General features: G+C 40.5%; 1 protein-coding gene across 2 annotated transcripts in view; it reads right to left on the reverse strand.

Moving 5' to 3' along the window:
* The window catches only part of LOC142094725 (keratin, type I cytoskeletal 47 kDa-like), a 29,499-nt gene extending 11,550 nt beyond the window's left edge, over positions 1-17,949 (reverse strand). For both annotated transcript variants that reach the window (XM_075177152.1, XM_075177151.1), the window contains exons 1-5: positions 17,581-17,949; positions 13,078-13,160; positions 12,608-12,764; positions 6,653-6,820; positions 4,662-4,787 (exon numbers count right to left, since the gene is read on the reverse strand). In XM_075177152.1, the coding sequence (XP_075033253.1) occupies positions 4,662-4,787; positions 6,653-6,820; positions 12,608-12,764; positions 13,078-13,160; positions 17,581-17,928 (882 nt within the window). In that variant the 5' untranslated portion in view covers positions 17,929-17,949. The remainder of the gene's footprint in view (positions 1-4,661; positions 4,788-6,652; positions 6,821-12,607; positions 12,765-13,077; positions 13,161-17,580) is intronic.
* Positions 17,950-20,224: the final 2,275 nt, after the last annotated feature.

Here is a 20,224-nt window from a genome sequence, read left to right on the forward strand (position 1 = left end):
CTACAGTGTGTACTTCCTCCTCATCACACATTATCAATTCGTCCCCGCTGGACTCCACAACCACAGGTCCCTCTGTAGTATCTGGAGGGCAGTGCTGTACTTCATTGAGGAATTGATTATTCATTTTTATAAACATCATTTTTTCAACGTTCTGAGGAAGCAACCTCCTTCGCCGCTCACTGACCAGGTTCCCCGCTGCACTAAAAACTCTTTCCGAGTACACACTGGAGGGGGGACAACTCAGGTAAAATAGAGCCAGTTTGTACAGGGGCTTCCAAACTGGCTTTTTTTTCCTGCCAGTAACAATATGGACTGTCTGACATGTCTACTTGGATGGTGTCAGCAAAGTAATCATCCACAATTTTTTCTATTGTGACAGCATCCAATGCAGCGACAGTAGACATGTCTGCAATGGTTGGCAGGTCCTTCAGTCCGGACCAGATGTTATCAGCATCCCCGCCAGTGCCTCTTTTGGGAAAACTGAGCTTTTTCCTCGCAGCCATAGATGTGGAAGAAAATGAGGGTGGAGCTGTTGGCATGTCACGGTCCTCTTCAGAGGACAATCTCCTGACCAGCAGGTCTTTGCACTGCTGTAGACTTGTGTCCGCCGGAAACAGAGACACAACATACGCTTTAAACCGAGGATCGAGCACGGTGGCCAGAATGTATTCCTCTGACTTTAAAAGAGTGACCACCCTCGGATCCTGGCAAAGCGTACGAAGGGCTACATCCACAAGAGCTACATGCTTGGTGTAATCGCAATGGCTTACCAGCTCCTCCCTCACTTTCTCCAGCTGCTTCTGCAACAGCCTGATCAGGGGAATGACCTGACTCAAGCTGGCAGTGTCGGAACTGACTTCTCGTGTGGCAAGTTCAAATGGCTGCAGAACCTTGCACAACACAGAAATCAGTCTCCACTGCGCTTGACTGAGGCGCATCCCCACTCCTTTGCCTATGTCGTAGGTGGCTGTGTAGGCCTGAATGGCCTTTTGCTGCTCCTCCATCCTCTGCAGCATATAGAGGGTGGAGTTCCAGCGCGTCACAACCTCTTGTTTGAGGTGATGGCAGGGCAGGTTCATGCTTTTTTGATGTGCCTCTAGTCTGCGGTAGGCACTGGCTGAATGCCGAAAGTGTCCAGCAATTTTGCGCGCCACCGCAAGCATCTCCTGCACACCCCTGTCACTCTTGAGGTAATGCTGCACCACCAAATTAATGGTGTGGGCAAAACATGGGACGTGCTGGAAATTGCCCATATTTAATGCCCGCACAATGTTACTGGCATTGTCTGACACCACAAATCCCCATGAGAGTCTAAGTGGGGTATGCCACTGGGAGATAATTTCCCTCATTTTCTCTAATATGTTGTCAGCGTTGTGCCTCTTATTAAAGCCTGTAATACACAATGTTGCCTGCCTTTGCACGAGCCGCCATTTTGTAGTTGCTGCTACTGATGCAGCTGTTGCTGTTGCTGCGGAAGGGGATGCATCTACCCAGTGGGCTGTCACAGTCATATAGTCCTTCGTTTGCCCAGAACCACTTGTCCACATGTCAGTGGTTAAGTGGACAGTGGGTACAACCGCATTTTTTAGAGCACTGAGGACACTTGATCGTACTTCTCTGTACATTTTTGGTATCGCCTGCCTAGTGAAGTGGAATCTCGACGGGATTTGGTACCGGGGACACAATACCTCCATCAACCCTCTAAATCCCACTCCACTGATGGCGGACACCGGGCGCACGTCTAACACCAACATTGCAGTTACAGCCGCAGTTATACGCTTTGCAATAGGGTGACTACTATCGTATTTTGTGGTCATGGCAAACGACTGTTGGACGGTCAATTGTTTTGTGAAAGACTTAGCGGTCTTACGACTTCCCCTCTGGGAAGATGACCGACTAACAGCAGCAACAGCAGCAGTGGCAGTAGTAGGCGTACCGCTGCAGGATTCTTCGGATGAATCCCGTATTGAGGAGGACTCAGTCTGGCTGCTGACTTGGGCTGCAGGACTGAATCTGATGGAGATTGTGGAGGAAGTTGACGAGGAGGGTGTTGCTGGTGTGTATCCAACTGGACCACGGGATTTAGGTGTCCCTGTACCGATGAGGGTCCTAGCCCCAGTTCCTGAACTAACCACTGAACTATGAAGGTTATTCAGGTGACGTATAAGGGAGGATGTTCCTAGGTGGGCAAGATCCTTACCCCTGCTTATTTGAGCTTTACATAAGCTACATATGGCCATACATTGGTTGTCTGGATTTGGATAAAAATAACTCCAGACCGAAGAGGTGCATTTTTTGGTCTTCTGACCAGGCATGACGATGGGCTTTTTCATCCCATGGACATCAGCTGTTTCCCCCCCTGGTGCCTCATTTACAATAACCACATCACCATCCTCATCATCAAGTTCCTCCACAGCGCCAGCTACATCATCAATAGCCTCCTCCCGAGCCACCTCTTCCCGTACAGTGATGGGAAGGTCAGGCTTGACAACCACCAACATCCTTGGACTCGCCTTGTGGATTTGTGATAATTTCTCTTTAGAAGGCAGAGTTGTTTGCTGTTTTGTTGCTGACAGCATAACTCTCTTCAATTTTTTGTAGGGGGGGGGAGGAGGAGGAGGGCTAAGATCCGTGGGTGAAGCTGAACCACTAGTCATGAACACGGGACAGGGCCTAAGCCGTTCCTTGCCACTCCGTGTCGTAAATGGCATATTGGCAACTTTACGTTTCTCCTCAGATGATTTTAAGTTTCTCTTTTTGCTACTTTTTCTTAACTTGGGCTTTTTGGATTTTACATGCCCGGTACTACGAGATTGGGCATCGGGCTTGGAAGACGACGTTGATGGCATTTCATCGTCTATGTCATGACTAGTGGCAGCAGCTTCAGCATTAGGAGGAAGTAGGTCTTGATCTTTCCCTACTTTATCCTCCAAATTTTGGTCTCCATTATATGTAGCACAAGATACTGCAGAATGTGTGAACTTGGTAATATTGCAGTACCAATGGACTTATACTGCTGTATTGGTTTTGCAAATTTGGTTATAATTATTATATATTTTTTTTTTTTTAAATTTTTTATTTTTTTTTACTTTTTTTTTATTTTTTTAAAAACTTGGGAATAATGGGGAAATAAATATGCCCTTAGAAGCACAGAGCACAGGACACAGCACCACTGGACTGAACAGGACACGGCACAGGACCCAGCAGCACTACGGAACTCAGCAGGACAGAGCACAGGACACAGCACCACTGGACTGATACTGCAGAATGTGTGAACTTTGTAATATTGCAGTACCAATGGACTTATACTGCTGGATTGGTTTTGCAGATTTGGTTATAATTATATATATTTTTTTTTTAATTTTTAATTGTAATTTTTTTTTTACTTTTTTTTTATTTTTTAAAAACTTGGGAATAATGGGGAAATAACTATGCCCTTAGAAGCACAGAGCACAGGACACAGCACCACTGGACTGAACAGGACACGGCACAGGACCCAGCAGCACTACGGAACTCAGCAGGACAGAGCACAGGACACAGCACCACTGGACTGATACTGCAGAATGTGTAAACTTTGTAATATTGCAGTACCACTGGACTTTTACTGCTGAATGTGTGAACTTGGTAATATTGCAGTACCAATGGGCTTATACTGCAGGATTGGGTGTGCAAATTTTGTGGTAATTAAAAAAAAATTAAATTAGTTTTTGGTATTTTTTTAAATAACTTTTTTTTATTTTTTTAAACACAGGGGAATATTGGGGAAATAACTATGCCCTTAGAAGCACAGAGCACAGGACACAGCACCACTGGACTGAACAGGACACAGCACTGGACCCAGCAGCACCACTGACCTCAGAAGGACAGAGCACAGCACACAGCACCACTGGACTGATACTGCAGAACACAGCACAGCACAGCACAGCACAGCACAGCACAGCACAGAACTAAACAGCACAGCACGAGATCTACCAGGACAGAGGACCACCTAACACACCCTCCCTCTACCCTGATCAATGCCCGAGTGAAGATGGCGGCGACTAGCGGGGAATTTATAGGATCCGAGTATCGCGAGATCCGACAACGGGATTATGAGTCAGAGCCTCAGTTTCAGATTTGAATTTGGCGCCAATACCCGGATCTGTCTCGGATCCGACTCGGATCGGCAACGTTCGGGTGGGCTCGGATTTCATAAATCCGAGTGCGCTCATCCCTACTTATTTTATATGGTTTCTTTAGCACTGCTTTGCTGGTTGTTCCATCAGTCAGCTACTCATTTCTACAGCCTACGATAACGGGGAATGAGTTTTCTACTGTGTAGTATTAGTGTACAGGATGCGACGCTTCTAATTTCCAAGGGGACACCTGGATACGTTTTCAACCGATTACAAACTAATATTTTGTGCTTACCACTTATCATCTTAATGATTGGCAAATGGGGGAATGGGAGGTGTGCATAATAGGGAGAGAGTTTGCCATTTAAATGATGAACATGTACAGTATAATTATAAATATGAGAACTGTGAAAGACAAATGTGGAATTCCTGTAAATAACCTGCACATACCCCCTTTGACTTGTTTTGTCTGGTAATGCTCATTTCTTGGAGTAAGCCTATTACTTTTGTCAGGATTTGCCAAATTTGATCTTGATGTGTTCATACCATGCTATCCAGCACTTCAACTTCAACTTTAAGGTCCTGCACGGTCCTCCTCAACATAGGTAGCTCCCTACCGGGGCATTCATGAGACACTGTGTTAACGCTGGTTGCATGAGCAATTTCCTTGTACTTGAAGAAAAATGAGGAGGTGGATCAAAAAAACATTAATTATTAATTCACATATACAAACATCTAAAGTCCTTTTTTAAAATTCTCACAGTCAAAATTACAAAAGAGTGCATAAAACATGGTGTGACTAAAATGACATATGGATTTAACTTCAACATTTGTGATTACAGGGGTTATTTAGAATTGAACATAGGTTTACACACTTGCTCTAGCGCAAATATGCATGGGCATGAGTTAAAAATATGTCCGTCCGTCTTTAGATTTGCATTAAACTTAGACGCATCTCAACCCTAAATATGGATGTAACTGATGCACAAGTTGTATGAAAAGTGTATCATTTGCAGTTGCTTTATGGAGGTGCAATATACAATGTCTACAAAACACACAAGTCTGTCATAGCTCTAACGGTGAATGAAAGTGCAGGTCAGGGGCTCATGGTAAACTTGCATCTCCACACTCTTAACACCCCTGATCTCCCTCTTGAAGGGCAACAAGTGATAGATTTGTGCAGTTCAAAATATGAATCAAATTTGTATACATGCCCACTGCGTCAAATTTTATGTGACACACAACACACAAAGCACTTGTGTCCACCTCTCAATCAGCATTAAGTAGATCAGTTTTTAGAATGTTGTCATCTTCCTTTAAAGAATGGTAGAACTGTATTTCCAAATTAACAAAAAGCAGCCTGCAATATTTGTGAAATTGAGCATAAAATAGTCATTGTCAAGATACATTTAAAAATATGAAAAAATAATAATGGTGTATTTATCAGTGGGTCTCTGAGGCAATGTGTTATGGTGTGTTTGTTTTTTTGTGTATCTAGCTTTCTCTCAATGTAATGGAATATATAAATAACTATCTATCCTCTGTGAATCTTTCTACTTTTGTGTTGGCCCGCTCAACTGGCTTTCCTTCTGCCATTTCATCTTGCATGTCCACTTACTACCACACTCAAAGGCTGACCTGATTATCCACCAGTCTATGGAAGCCACCTACCTGATATCTCTATTTCTGCTAACATGAATATAAACTTACGTTTGCTACCAACTTTACTCAAAACTGTTCTTTGTTCCCCACATCAAATCTGTCTCCAAATCATGTTATAGATACCTACAAAACATCTCCAGAATATAAAGGTATCTCACACAAGAAAAAATATAATTCAAGCACTCAAAATTTCCTGCACTTGCTACTGATATTCCTTTCTTACTGGTGTTCCCCTAACCAGACATTCATCCCTATAATTAATTTTCAAGGCAGCTGCTATACTAATTTTCCTTGTCAAATGATCTTCTACTGCTGTTCTGCTCTGTTCTGTTCTGCCCGTCTCTAAATTGGTTGCCTGTACTTTATAAGAATCCAATGTAAAATACTTTTACTAACAAATATATCTCCCAACTCAGTCTAGAAGACCTGATGGACAATTTGGCCGCAAGCCATGCAATGTGTTGGCCACACTTGCTCTCAATATTATGCCAGTTCAGGCCAATGGCATTTGAGGTCCCCTTGCTATTAGTATCGGAAGGTGGCCACATATCTCAGGTAAGAGAAATCAAGAAGCATGGAGGTGCTAAGACGTGCTTATTTGTGTAAAATGGGTCAATCATAAAAAAATAAGCACACAAAACAGAAGAAGATAAAGTGCAATGACATTTGAAAAAAAAGTAAAGCAAAGCCAAATATGACATAACCTTATGAAAACATATATACTAATTTTCAGGAACTCTGAGTTTATGGCAAGTGTAAGAGCAGAAGATAATATCAGTCAAGCCAGGACTCTTCCCAATAAGTATCAAAATTGTTGATACATTTCCTAAAGAGCCACCTAAATTTATAATAATCCGAATTAAAATTATCCGAACCTTGTGATTAAACCGAGCTTCTGAGGCCTTCTGGTAACAATCTGATATTTCTTTGTATTGTTCTCTCATCTTCTCTAGGCCTTTAATTAAGTCTGTTGCCTGTGAACTGTCAACTTCAACATTTACTTGACACCTTGATTTCTCATGATGATGATGATGTTCTATATTCTGCAATTGAAAAAGAAAGTGTGTGTTTATGTTATTGGTAAGTATATTGGTAAAAACATCAGGTCACCTATTTTTAGGGTAGTCTTTACTCTATCGCCTTTCTGATGTACAATCAAGCCCCATTAATTAGGCAAGGAGAGTCAGACTAGCTTGGATAAAAAGGTAATTTTGTTGGCTCTCATAAACCAATAATTTTTTTAATTATATTTATGTTAATATGCATTGTGAACTCAAAGAAACAGTAACCGGTAAATTTAGTGTTAGACACATTTGCACTAGAAGAAGATGTACTCAAGAAAAAAAATAATTACATGCATATGTTCAGTTTAATGCATTTCAAACACAGTAGCATTTGCACCAGGTATGTGATAAAGTTGTATAACCCTATCAGTACACAATATACTAATGTGAGAATAGTGTTTTGAAATTTGTGCGACTCTGCAAAATGCTTACATTTCAGTAAGATATGCATTAGGGGATGAAAATAAATACATTTTAAAAATTTAAGTGGGACCCCCCAAAAGAGTAAAAACAGTTCTAGTACTGCCAGCCAAGGCTGGTAGCGGAAAAATCTGAAATTGCCCTTAGGCTATGCCAGCCAGGGCTCATGGCACTACAGCACAAAGAAACACACTGTGGGGTCCCTCTGCCATAGTACCAATCAGCCCTAGGCCACTCAGCACAGTTCCTAAGGACTTTGGGCCCGCATAAAAAACAAAAACAGAATTTGGAGTGTGTGTTGTTGTTTACATTTTTTCTTTGTGCACTACAGTTCCCAGCGGCCTTGAATGCCAGGGCATGCTGGCATTTGTGCTTCCTCAAGTGCCATCAAGCCCTGGGAGCCATGGGTATGAATGAACTTATAGTACTATAAGAACCAGGGTGTCCAACCACTTAAGGACATGCTGAAACCTGCAGTGCATCATGGGGCAAAATTCTGATTAAACACTTTCTTTTCACTTATTACCCCACATCCACCACCCAGAGGTGTGTAAATATCCCTAGTGCTATCAACATAGGGTTGGTTATTCTTAGGGGCCATTTTTGCAGGCCTTATCCCCCTAGATAATTTAGCCTCTTGCTGACTGGTCTAGGGTTGGTTGGTACTATGGCAAAAGGAGTGCCACGCTGTGAGTTTTTCTGTGTATAGCCTGGTTATGGTTATGACAATTTTGGGGGGAACCCACTACTTTTTTGTCCCTCCAGACTGTGATGTACTCATTTTTACAGCATGGAAAATTGCATTTTGCTCTTCCGTTTTGGATGTTCAGCTCTATAAAAGACGAAAAAAGCAGATATTCCCTAACGTCTGGACCTCACTTACAAAGTGCCATTGGATGCATAGCACAAAACACTTTGATTTTACCACAACCCTTTTCAAATGACACCTTTCATTAAATAAATATATCCCCTTTCAAATATTGCTTGTTTATGGCTTCATGAAAATGAGGGCACATAAGAACTGTACATATGGCACTTTTGTGTGTCTGTTTATAGTGAAGAACATTAGGTATGCCTTAGAAATGCATTTCCTCTCCAAATTAAACTGTAATGTGCAATATCAGTCTCATTAGAATTATAGGATAATACTCAATATCTGTCACTTCTCAACTGGTGCAAAAATTCAAGCCCTTTTGTGGATTGGAAATTCCTTGTTTGCCCCCTTCATTCAATTCAATAATCTTGCATAGCAAAATTTAGTCTTGTTATAAGTGAATTTCATATATAGGCCTGGATAGATGGAGTTAGGCCTGGATAGGATGGATGAATATAAGCCTGGTAAGATGGATTTTATGCAGACATGCCTAAATAGATGCATTTTATATAGTCACATACAAATAGGTAGTCCAAGTGTCGTGTAACTGCATGTTTGGTCACTTCTCTGTTTAAATTTGTTGAGATTACTGTCTGGAGTATGACCAACAGGTGGTATTCTGTTTGATTTTCTCAGAATGACCTGTTTTGTATTTGACCCTCATTGTTTCCTTGTTATCCCGACCTTAGCTTTTTATATGCTTCTGAATTATTTCTGCCTGCCCTGACTTTGCACTATATATTGACCATGATTCCTGTGTCAATCCTGTATATAGCAAATTGCTACAAAGTCAATCGACATCTGGGGGCGTGACTTGTGGGTTGCCCAGAGTGAACCCTATTGTTATGAATTTTATGAAACTTGGATGAATTAAAACAATCAATGTATACATATGCTTATGTTTAAAGAGTTAATACAAGTTAATATTCTGCAGAGGAATAGGCTGCTCAAGCTGATGCCTCACTAAGAGGGAGATAAGTCACATTCCTGCACCTGGTGGTACCAAGTTACAAAGGAACAGGTGAAACCAGCTGTACTGTGGGGTATGGAACAGTAGAACAGTGCTGTAAAACCCAACATATTTTTAAACGATGGAAGAATAACAATGGGTGTAAGCCCAACCAGGGCCTCCATCAGAAATCATGGGGCCCAGTAAGGGCCCCCAACCCCTGGTGAGTGCCCCCCCCCCCGATGAACGCCCCTCCCCCATGAGCAACAGCACAACACAAACTTACCTGGGGGCCCGCTGTCTTGCAGTCCGCTGGTCTCTGCTACTCTGGACTGATGTCTTCAGCCTGGCTGTCACCGTGACGGCCAGGCACCAGAATGCGATCACATGGGTGGAGGAATCATTCCCCTGCGATCATGTGATCTGGCTGTCACACGCAGATTACATGTTTGCATGTAATCTGGTAAATTTGTGTTGCGCTGTTGTACCGGGCCCCCTGGTGAGCCCGGGCCCGGTACAACAGTACCCCTTGTACCCCCCTGATGGCGGCCCTGAGCCCAACAGTAATTGAATCACTACTTATCATTTATCAGACATGAAGTTTGTCCGAAGGTTTAAATCACAGTCCACTGTAAAATCCGAATGCCCTAAACAGCTACAGTACAGTACAGTTCAGGGCAGCACTGTGGCTAAGTGGTTAGCACTTCTGGCACACAGCGCTGGGGTCATGAGATCAATTCCCAACCATGGCCTTATCTGTGTGGAGTTTTTATGTTCTCCCCGTGTTTGCGTGGGTTTCCTCCGGGTGCTCCAGTTTCCTCCCACACTCCAAAAACATACTAGTAAGTTAACTGACTGCTATCAAAATTGACCCTAGTCTCTCTCTCTGGCTGTGTGTGTGTATGTTAGAGAATTTAGACTGTAAGCTACAATGGGACAGGGACTGATGTGATTCTCTATATAAATAAATGATGATGATGATGATGATGAATGACGTAATTTACTATGGACACAGTGAAAATGGCGGTTTTAAAGTGGCAATACCTGGACCCCACGCCATGTATAATGGAAAACAGGCATGGTGTATTGCCACTTTTGCGTTCACTGGCCTTATAGTCTGTTTATGAGCATGCGCTGGGCAATTTTACGCAAAATGTAGTACGTATCGGCATTTGCGTTTCTTAATGATTCACCCGCGTTGTGTATAGACTTCCACTCCTGCTGTGCCTGAACATTACTTTGCTAACAATAATTCAATAATGCTTTTCTTACTTCATTTGCTTTGTTAAGTTTTATCAGTACTGTGCAGCTCCACATTGTCACAGCTGTAATGGTCAAACACTGGAACTACGACTTGCACATTACTTTGTGGCTCACTATACTACTCTCTACTAGAGATGTGAGCTGACCCCTGTGTTTTGGTTTTGGATGTGGCTTTGGTTACAAAACGTCTTCATGTTTTGGTTTTGTTACAGGTTTTGCCCCAAGATCATGAAAGGTTTTGGTTTTGGATCTGGATTTAATTAATCGTTTTGGAAAACATGTAAAATAATGTGATTTTGAGCTGTTTTTGCTTCTATATTACTATTTGTAGTATTAACTATGCAGTCTATTTTCTAATGATCTCTTCACATTTGTCCAAATTTTCACCAATTTTGCCCAAAGTCTGCAGCAAGCTGGCTAGCTAAAATTAGTGACAGAGTAGCCGCAACAAATTCATGGCAGTTTAATAAAAGAAACAGTCCGTAGTGGCACAGCAGTAAGCATAAAGTATCTACTTGCAGTCTCTGAATGCTGCAAATGACATTCCTGAATTTTTCCAACAGATTGACACCAGTAGTAAGAAGGAGAGGTCATTGGACAGACAGTGCCATCAGTAGATATTAAACAGATGATGATAGACCAAGGCCATAATGTAAAATAATGTAAGATGGAAATGTCCTTGGGGCCACCCACCCACTCATATGTTAAAAAGAATATGCACCTAGTTTAACAAACCAAGCACTTCAGGGACTGCCACTTTTGTGGCTGAAGTGCTTGATTTGTTTGGGCCCCCACAAAAGAAAACGTGTTAGCTGTTGGTTGATGAATTGGAGAGAATAGATAGGTATTTTAGCAAATTACTAATGGCAATTTTGCTAACAGTGGTCATCTTCCTCTAGTTTGTTGACAATGTCATCACCCTCATCATCATCCTCATCATTGATGTCATGATCATCATCACAGAATATTAATTTATATCCACTGGAACCTATAGACTCTGTAATTAGTGGCAAGAACGATATTCCTAATACAATTTATAGTTCATTTTGATGAACACCAGACTTTCTACACTTTTGGGAAGTAGTCTCCTCCGACGATCACTTACAATGTTCCAGGCCGTGCTAAACAATTTTTACGAGTACACACTGGTTGGGCAGCTTACGTACACCATAGATTGTTTGTACAAGGGGCTCCAAATTTACTTTTTTCCCTCCCAGAATTCTGAGATGCTAAGTTCTACTTTATCATTAAAGTAATCATCCACCATTCTACTAAGACAAGGTGTATCCGATTGAGACATGCTAGAGGTTTTCAATACAGGGATGTCTTGAGGCTAGAGTGGACAAAGTCTGCAAGTATTGATAGAGGGATTGTCTTGGGAAAAGAGTGTTTCTCCTGAATTTCTGTAAGTGAGGTGGGAGCAAAAATCCCTATAATGTGGTGTAAGCATATTGTGGCCGCTGAATGCCAGTCAATAGCCAGACAGAGATCTGAGTTCAGTTAGAAGGATTGGTAGTGATGTAAGAGGTTTGGTCAGGGTTAAGACAACATTGTCCGTGAAAAAGCTATTTTGTTCTTAGCACTTTTAATTGTCACGTCATTAGAGAAAGCCAGTTTTTTTTCTCTTCCTTTTGTTTTTACTAAATAATATGGCACAAAGTTATGTTGCATTTAACAAAGCATTGTTTAGTTAATTATTATAGGCCATTGCTAATTGCTAGCAGCACAGTGGGTGGACATCCTAGACAATTTGTTGCACCCATTTTTGCATTGCTATTCTAAAAACTGATTCGCTGATGGGTAAATAGAGATTAGGGAACAGCTGTTAGTGGTCATAGGAAAAAAGTCAGTAAAAACTTCCAAGGTTTCTTATTTATTGTATGGCTTTAGTGTTTTTAAGTATATCATAATTAATGGATAAAAGAGGTACATAGAACAAACATGACTGACATATTTTTAAATATGTCTGTATCTGGGATGTGATTTATGTTCATGAGTTTGAGGCTTTGAAATAAAATTTCTATGTGCAATAAATCCTTTTCCACTTTCAGGTATATTAAATTAAAAAGAAGAATGCCAGATCAGATTTGAAATTGGAAAAGTTGTTTTCAAAATATGCCATAAAGACTGGAGCAGAATTTTTACTAGAAACCTTTCAGGAGTCTGAAATTTAGAGATAAAAAACTCTGGGTTTGAGACTTCAAGTGGCAATACATCATCCTTGGTGAATCAGATCCCTGATGCTGATTGGTTACTGTACCTCTTTGTGGGCTCTCTTGAGCGTCTCCAGCTCATCACCTAAGATCTGCAACTCCACTTCCAGACAATGTTTCTCCATTTCCAGACCACTGCTGTTAGCCTTCAGCCTCTTCATATCAGCAGCTATAGTGTGACACAGGGCTAGTTCAGTTTCATACCTGGGTGATTTAAGAAGAAACTGTTTGAAAAAAGGTGATCACATAAACTTTAATCAGGACATTTATAGAACATGTCCTAAAATGTTCTCTCAAAAGTGCTAATTAATCAATATTTAATATATCACTTTGCTGTTGGTTTTGTTTTTTGATGGAAGGATCTCAGCTCCTTCATTTTATCATTTATCAGTAAAACCTTGAATTTTTCTATTCCAACTCCAAGGCTTGTCATGCAGAATGGGTCCTGCATGGCACACAACCAACAATGTAACGGATGTCTTTGGGAAATTTTTTGTAAGAGATGGGAAACACTCACTTAGCTTTAAAGCCATCTGCTGCTATTTTTGTATTCTCCATATTCAGCCACAGTTCAGAGTTCGCAACCTTTGCCTTGTGTATCTTCAAAGAGAAATGAGAAACGTTTTATGTAATGGAACCATTTGTTTATCAATATTTTCACTCAAAAATTATTGGTACTACCAAAGATCTACATATACGCCATCGCCTTTATTTATTTTGAAATGGTCCTCTCCCATGTTCTATTCTTTCACTCTGTTCATTCAGATCCTTAGAAATATTTTGATAAACCTCTTCATTAGTTATCAGAATTGTTTATATGACTCATAAATCCAGTGCAATCATATAGATAATTTTTAATACCTAATTGGTGATCATGGGCTGAAAATTTCAATGTTAATTTGTGCCCATTGTATTGTATGTATGTCAATGTATATGATGAGAGGAACATCTTGTGACGGCACTGAAGCACTGAGTCAACAAACTGAGATGCAGAAGGAAACTGCGGCAGGGACAGAATAAATGCAGAGATGACAGTACAGAGAAGAAGAAAGCAGTGGTGCTGTTTATAGTTACTACTGGGCTTTGTACCAGGGCCGTCTCTTCCATTGGGCACGATGGGCAGGTGCCCGGGGGCCCTGCAGGCAAGGGGGGCGTGTCCGAATCCTAAAAAAAAAAAAATTTTTTTTTTTTTTTAAAAATATTTACCTTGCAGTCACATCAGCGGTGATCCGGCTCCCTCCCTGGTCCCCTCTTCCGTGCTGCTGTCACGCCCAGCATTCATTGCAACCACAGCACGGAAGAGGGCAGAAGAGACTCAGCGGCGCGGAAAAAAAATATTTTTTTAGGGGCCCGGTACACTGCATTGCCCGGGGGCCCATAAAGTTGTTAAGGTGGCCCTGCTTTGTACTGCATATTTCTACTAGCGCTTTTGCCTATCTGTGTGATGGCATTAATGTTAGTGCTGCGTGGACTATTGGACATGAAATAATAGCCGGTTCTCTGTGGGATTAATATTTACATTATGACAGTTTATACTTTAATTCGGTGTGCTGATATTCAATGTAAGTATTGTTAGCTACTGAGAGCTTACTGAGAACTTTCTGCATGTTACATTGGGAGTATATGAGTATTGCTGCATAATAAGACTGATGGGCATAACAGTAGCATTTTATTACAGATGGGCACAGTACTGGTTCTGTCTAACGTCTTGGTCCACCACTGTTGAATGTTGTTACCACATTCTGCAGCTACAGTGGTAAATGAAAGCAGGCATCCATTGGGAGGAAGATGAATGGCAAATGACATGGTTGTGATTGCCTAAGAGCAACACAGCTGCTTCTGCACTCAACAAAATAGAGTGGATCAATGAGCCTGATGTGGACCTCCAGGAGTGTTCTGCGTTTCCTCCAAGTTTAGATATCCATCTTATGCAGTCATAGACATGTAATGTTTTCATTTCTCCCCCTATATCTGCTGACATACCAGACTCCTTAATGGAGCTCTGCACCAGTAGATTGTCAACAAGTACAAAAAATCATATACAGGACCATCGGAACACAGTAAGCCCGGTAAGAGGGCACTAACCCAAACATTATAAAAAAAAATTGATGTTCCTTTATGTTTCAAGTGCCTGCTCTAATCAGAGTGAGTTGGTATCGGAACAAGTGCAAGGGTAAAGGGGATTGGTGCATGTGCCAACACTGTCCCTGATCACAGGGTACTATTAATAAGCTGGAACAGCATTACAAGGGAAGGTATAGGTGTCAAAAAGAGGTCCATGACCACATTTGGATTCTCCTCTCCCTGTTACACTGTATTATTATATAGACTAGACATCCTATTCAGTAGTATTCTATGTAATGCTCTGTAAGATCATATGCTTCCTTTTGTCATACTATGCTGCTTTGTGATACCATGTCTACTACACCAGAAGAGTATGGTCCCCATTAAAAAACGAAAAACAAAACAACATGACCACCAGAGCTGTGTATTATTGGATATGACTGCAATACAAAAGTGTTAATGTTCTCAATGCAGACACTGCTCTATGCTTGGGTTTGTCAAATCCATGATACTAGGAATTGCTTTTGTGTATGAATAGATGGCTTGTTTGTAGCCTGCCTGGTTTGAATTGCATTTGCATTTACTGCAACTAGGTACTCTTACTTGATGTATTGATGTTCAAGCTATTGGCTTGCTACTGATATAACCTTGATGCTACTCTCTACCATCTAATTGATGGGGAGAAGGATTTTGTCTCTAGCACGTGTGTGTTTGTATGAGGTAGAGAATTTAGAATGTAAGCTCCAATGGGGCAAGGACTGATGTGTATGATTACACATTATCTGTACAATACTGTTTAATATCATTGCCACTATATAAACAATAATAAATAAATCTTTTTTTTTTACTGTATACCATATCAAGAATCTGTTACTGAATATATATCATGGAGGTCATTAGTTCCAGGAAAACCTAATTTTTCAAGGGTTTATTATAGGTCTGGTATGTCTTTTTGTTGGCAGTTACTCACTAATGCCAGTGGCCCTATATGCAAATGAGAGAAGAGTTGTATTCAAATATTCATAGTGCCTCTAGAAAGTTGAAGCAGAATTGTATGGGCTGTCCCCATTTTCATGACATCCATCAAACATATCAATTCACTGGGATCCAGTAACTTTACCAAGGTACTTCATAGTTAATCTTCATGAAGTGCTGATTCCTGGAGAATTGATTGATGAGTCTGCATTCTTATGAAGTTTAGTTCAACCCACAATATGGATGGCAATCATTTGTAAAGTTCACCTAATGCATTCGTCAAAATGTCTTGGTTTTGCATGCATGGGCCTAAATTGTTCCTCTAGCACACTTCGAGTTGCATGCCTACTCATCGCTTCTAGAAGTGGGCCTTGGTTTGCGGAGTGGCAGAAAAACCACAGACGTTCACTGTGCAAAAGTGTTAACATCACATCAATGTTCAACTTTCTTACTACCACCCCTTTCAATAAAATAAACTTTTCGATTTTTCTCTTAAAATACTGCTGGTTTACCATATTTATGGCTTTATGTTTATAATGAGAGCAGGACTTTCTTTTGCTAAATGTGGTAAATCTGTGTGTGAAACCATTTACTTTGCAATACATTTAAATTTCTTCTCAACCATCCCACACCAAACCCTCCAACAACCATCACTGTCCAACGGTGTATCACCAGGCCTCATAACAAAAGTTCTGCTGTTCTCACTTGCCGGGCCACCCTCTCTACTCTCAATAGAGTGACACATGTTCATGGGACAGATCTGAACATGCATGGTCAAGAACATGCACCAGACTAGTGCATCATTGGAAGAGGTCTCAGCTCTGATTTCTTGAGAGTAGAGCAGAGACATCAGTGGTATCGGGGGAGAGGGGACCTCGGGGGTAAGGGTGAACCGGAATTAGTGGGCCACATCATATCCAGGCCCATAGTCGCTACACCCCATGCACCCACAATAGTAACTCCCTGCTGCCCAAAAGCTTACATTTTACTGTAAGAGTAATTATCCAATTCCCAAACCACCTTTTTAATCTCCCAAGGCTTTCCTACCGGATGTATGCTCTCTACACAGTCCACTTATTCATTATTTTTCCACTCTGAAACAACCTTTTGACAACCATACCAACACTGCTTTTTGACTAGATCAAATAGCCCCACAAAACATTTTATACCATTGTAACCTGGCTGGACCAATATACAATTTTACTATAGATTATAAGCTTATGAGTAAAACCCTCTCACCTCTGTCTGTTTCTTAATGTCCAGTCTTGTTTTATTACTGTTTCTTCCCAAACAAAAACACTGTGCATTACACTGCTGCTATATAAATGTTACCAATAATGTTAAAAATTACGGCCTGATTCATTAAGGATCTTAACTGAAGAAACTTCTTATTTTAGTCTCCTGGACAAAACCATGTTACAATGCAAGGGGTGAAAATTAGTATTCTGTTTTGCACACAAGTTAAATACTGACTGTTTTTTCATGTAGCACACAAATATCAACTTTAAATGTCAGTGTACAAATAAGCAATCAACTATTTGTGTGCTACATGAAAAAACAGTCAGTATTTAACTTATTTGCTAAACAGAATACTAATTTGCACCCCTTGTAACATGGTTTTGTCCAGGAGACTGAAAAAAGAAGTTTCTTCAGTTAAGATCCTTAATGAATCAGGCCCTACATTGTTTGGAATACACATGGAAATGGGCTTCTCCATCGAAGTGCAACATTGAGGAGCAAAGCAGGTCCCATAAACCGTTAAGCTTGAGACCCAAAGACTGCCAGAGTTGGTACAAAATTTAAGTCCTTTTGCGTAGTGGAAATTTTAAACTGGCATAAAAGGTGTCTTGGCTGTAAGGCAGTCTATTGACATAGATCTAACATTTTACATAAAACCTTTAAAATTTTACATTTAGCTGAAAGGTCCAATTAAATCTCTGGCACTATAGTTTGTTAAAAAATGGAGAAATTGAGTTCTCACCTGACTTTCAAGTTCAGCAATGGTCTTATGATAACGACTGTTGTCATGGCCTACCGCCCGTTTCTCAGACAACTCTTTGATCTTTAGCTCTAGATGTTGGTTAGACTTTGCCAATGATGTCACTCTTTCAAGATAAGCAGCCAGACGATCATTCAAATTTATCAGGATTTCCTTTGGACTTGGACAATAGAGATAACCACTAACCATCTTGATTCCAGGGTTCATTCTGTGTCCACAATCTTGGAATTTGCTGCTTCTCACACCCAGTCGACTATAAGACATAATGGGAGATGAGGGATTAAAAACTGCAGCAGAGGTTAGCATTGCATACCTGCTACTGTAGGGCATTGTGATTAGCTAGTGTGATTATACAACTTCCATAGTAACAGAAAATAAGGAAGTCTTGTTGCTTAACTTTAACTGACTGTTATTGGCTCAGCAAGTGAACCATGTGTGCCAGATCAAATTTCATTCACCTTGGGCTCAATATAATCTTTTACCTGCTACTTATTTTACTTAGTTTGCATTAAGGAATAGTCAGGTCTGCAGTGTGGGATTACTCTGAGAATAGCTTTACCGCCTAGCTGAAAATTCTTGCTGGCAATCATAGGCATTCCTGAAATGCCAGTGGCGAGAGGGATAACAAATACCTGCCTTCAAACTCCCAAGGACATGAACTAGCTCACCAGGAGGAAGATAGCAGAGGAAGATAGTGAAACAAAGTTAGTTTTATTCACCGTTCCCTGGGGATATGTCATGTTGACTCTGGACCACAAGATATAGAGAATAATAGCCTATTCATATGCTCTGTGTAGAAGAAATACCATCAGCCTCACCTATGCTCCTATTCATGTGTTACAGTTAAGCCTTAGAAAACATTTTGCTTTTCTCTGGTTGTGAGAACAAACATAGTAGGAATGGCTGGAAAGCCATCCAGTATTTACACATGAGTGATTGTTTACAAAGGAATTGCTATTTTCAGCAGGTTTTACTGCATTAAAATAATTTTGTTAATGAGTAATTAAATGCTATTCTGTGTGCAGATAGTTTAAAAAGGTAAAGTGTTACCACTGTGTGCGCAAACATTAAATAATTCATTCTGTGTAAATTTTGCAAAACATAAAATTCCTCATTGCAGTAATCACAATACAAAAACACAGATATTTAAATTAACATCATCATTGTTTATTTGTGCCACTAAATTCTGTACCCATTAACAGTCAGTATGACAAGTCATATAAAAAACAAATCATACTTAAAAACAGAACAAGGATATACAAAATTTATGGAGAAGGTGCAGACACGGGACAGAGGCTAGAGAGGGTCCTGCTTTTAGAGCACACAATCTGGTTAATCCAACATGGATAGAAAATAAAGTCAATTTGGAATAGCAAAGCTTATATAAATTGTAACTGCCACACAAAAAACATAAATAAACCAAGCAAAGGAAGCCAAAGAAATGAGGAAAATCTTGTCAGTAGGAATAGTCCACATAGAAGTACACAAAAGAGTTATTTGCATACATTTTACCAAATTTGTGGAGGTGTGTGTGGGGGTGATATGCAAAGGTGTGTGGTGTAGATGTGTGGGGTGATGTATGGAAGTGTGGATATACGGAGATGTGCATGGGGGTGATGTGCGGAGGTGTTTGTAGTGTAGATGTGTGGAGGTGTGTGTGGTGTAGATGTGCTGTAAACTATTATTAGCAGAGATAATGGCCATTTTTCCGGAAAATATAGCAAGCATTCTGCTTTCAGAACGAATAAATTTGCAGGAGTGTCCGAATGCAAACAAGCCAGATCCATTCAGTAGAGGGACCAGAATAGGCTCCCCCGGTCAAAGTTCTGTCCAGCGTACACCAACGGGAGGTCTGACTGAGACTTACCCCTCCTAGTATGTCTTCTGGGATGCAATGTTAAAAGTCTTTTGAAATTATTGTCTAAATCCATCCAGTGGAAGTTCTGGCCAGTGTACACCAATGGGAGGTCCGACCGGGTCCCTAAATCCCTTATAATCTGTCTGGGATCCAACCGGACCACTTTGCGTTGGTTTATTCGGAATCAGTGCAGGGGTGTCAAAGATATTCGCCAACAAACAAACAAGTAAACAAACTTCTTCTTTTAAATGCATAGGTATACTTTTATACAGCACTGTAAACAAAAATGTCCATGCGCAGTTTCCATACTCAGATGAGCTAACAGCTTTCTTTTTGATAATAGGAAACTGGAATAAAAGATGACTTGTCTAAGATCACAGGGGGCCAATTTTAAAATTCCTACCAGAGTTTCCAGATCTCTTAATGTTATGGATTGTATTAATAATTGTATAAGACAATAAAACTATGTTAAATTACTAGTTACTGTCTCATTAGATCTCTGTATGAGTGGATTAAAACAGAGAGTGGAATAAAATATTGAGCTTTTTATCCTCTGTCTTAAATACTCCTCTCCCAAGTGATAGAAGGGCCATCTTCTTATGTCAATTTGAAAATTGGGTACATCTTATTCCATCCAGAGAATCCCAGGATGTTAAACCAATTATCACGGTTACCATTACAATAGCTAAACTGGTAATTTTTCGACATTGGATTAAAAAATCCCCCCGTCTTTATCAGAAGTGAAAAGTGAACTCTTTAATACATTGT

This window comes from Mixophyes fleayi, chromosome 6, assembly GCF_038048845.1.
Source record: "Mixophyes fleayi isolate aMixFle1 chromosome 6, aMixFle1.hap1, whole genome shotgun sequence".
Lineage (NCBI taxonomy): Eukaryota > Metazoa > Chordata > Amphibia > Anura > Limnodynastidae > Mixophyes > Mixophyes fleayi.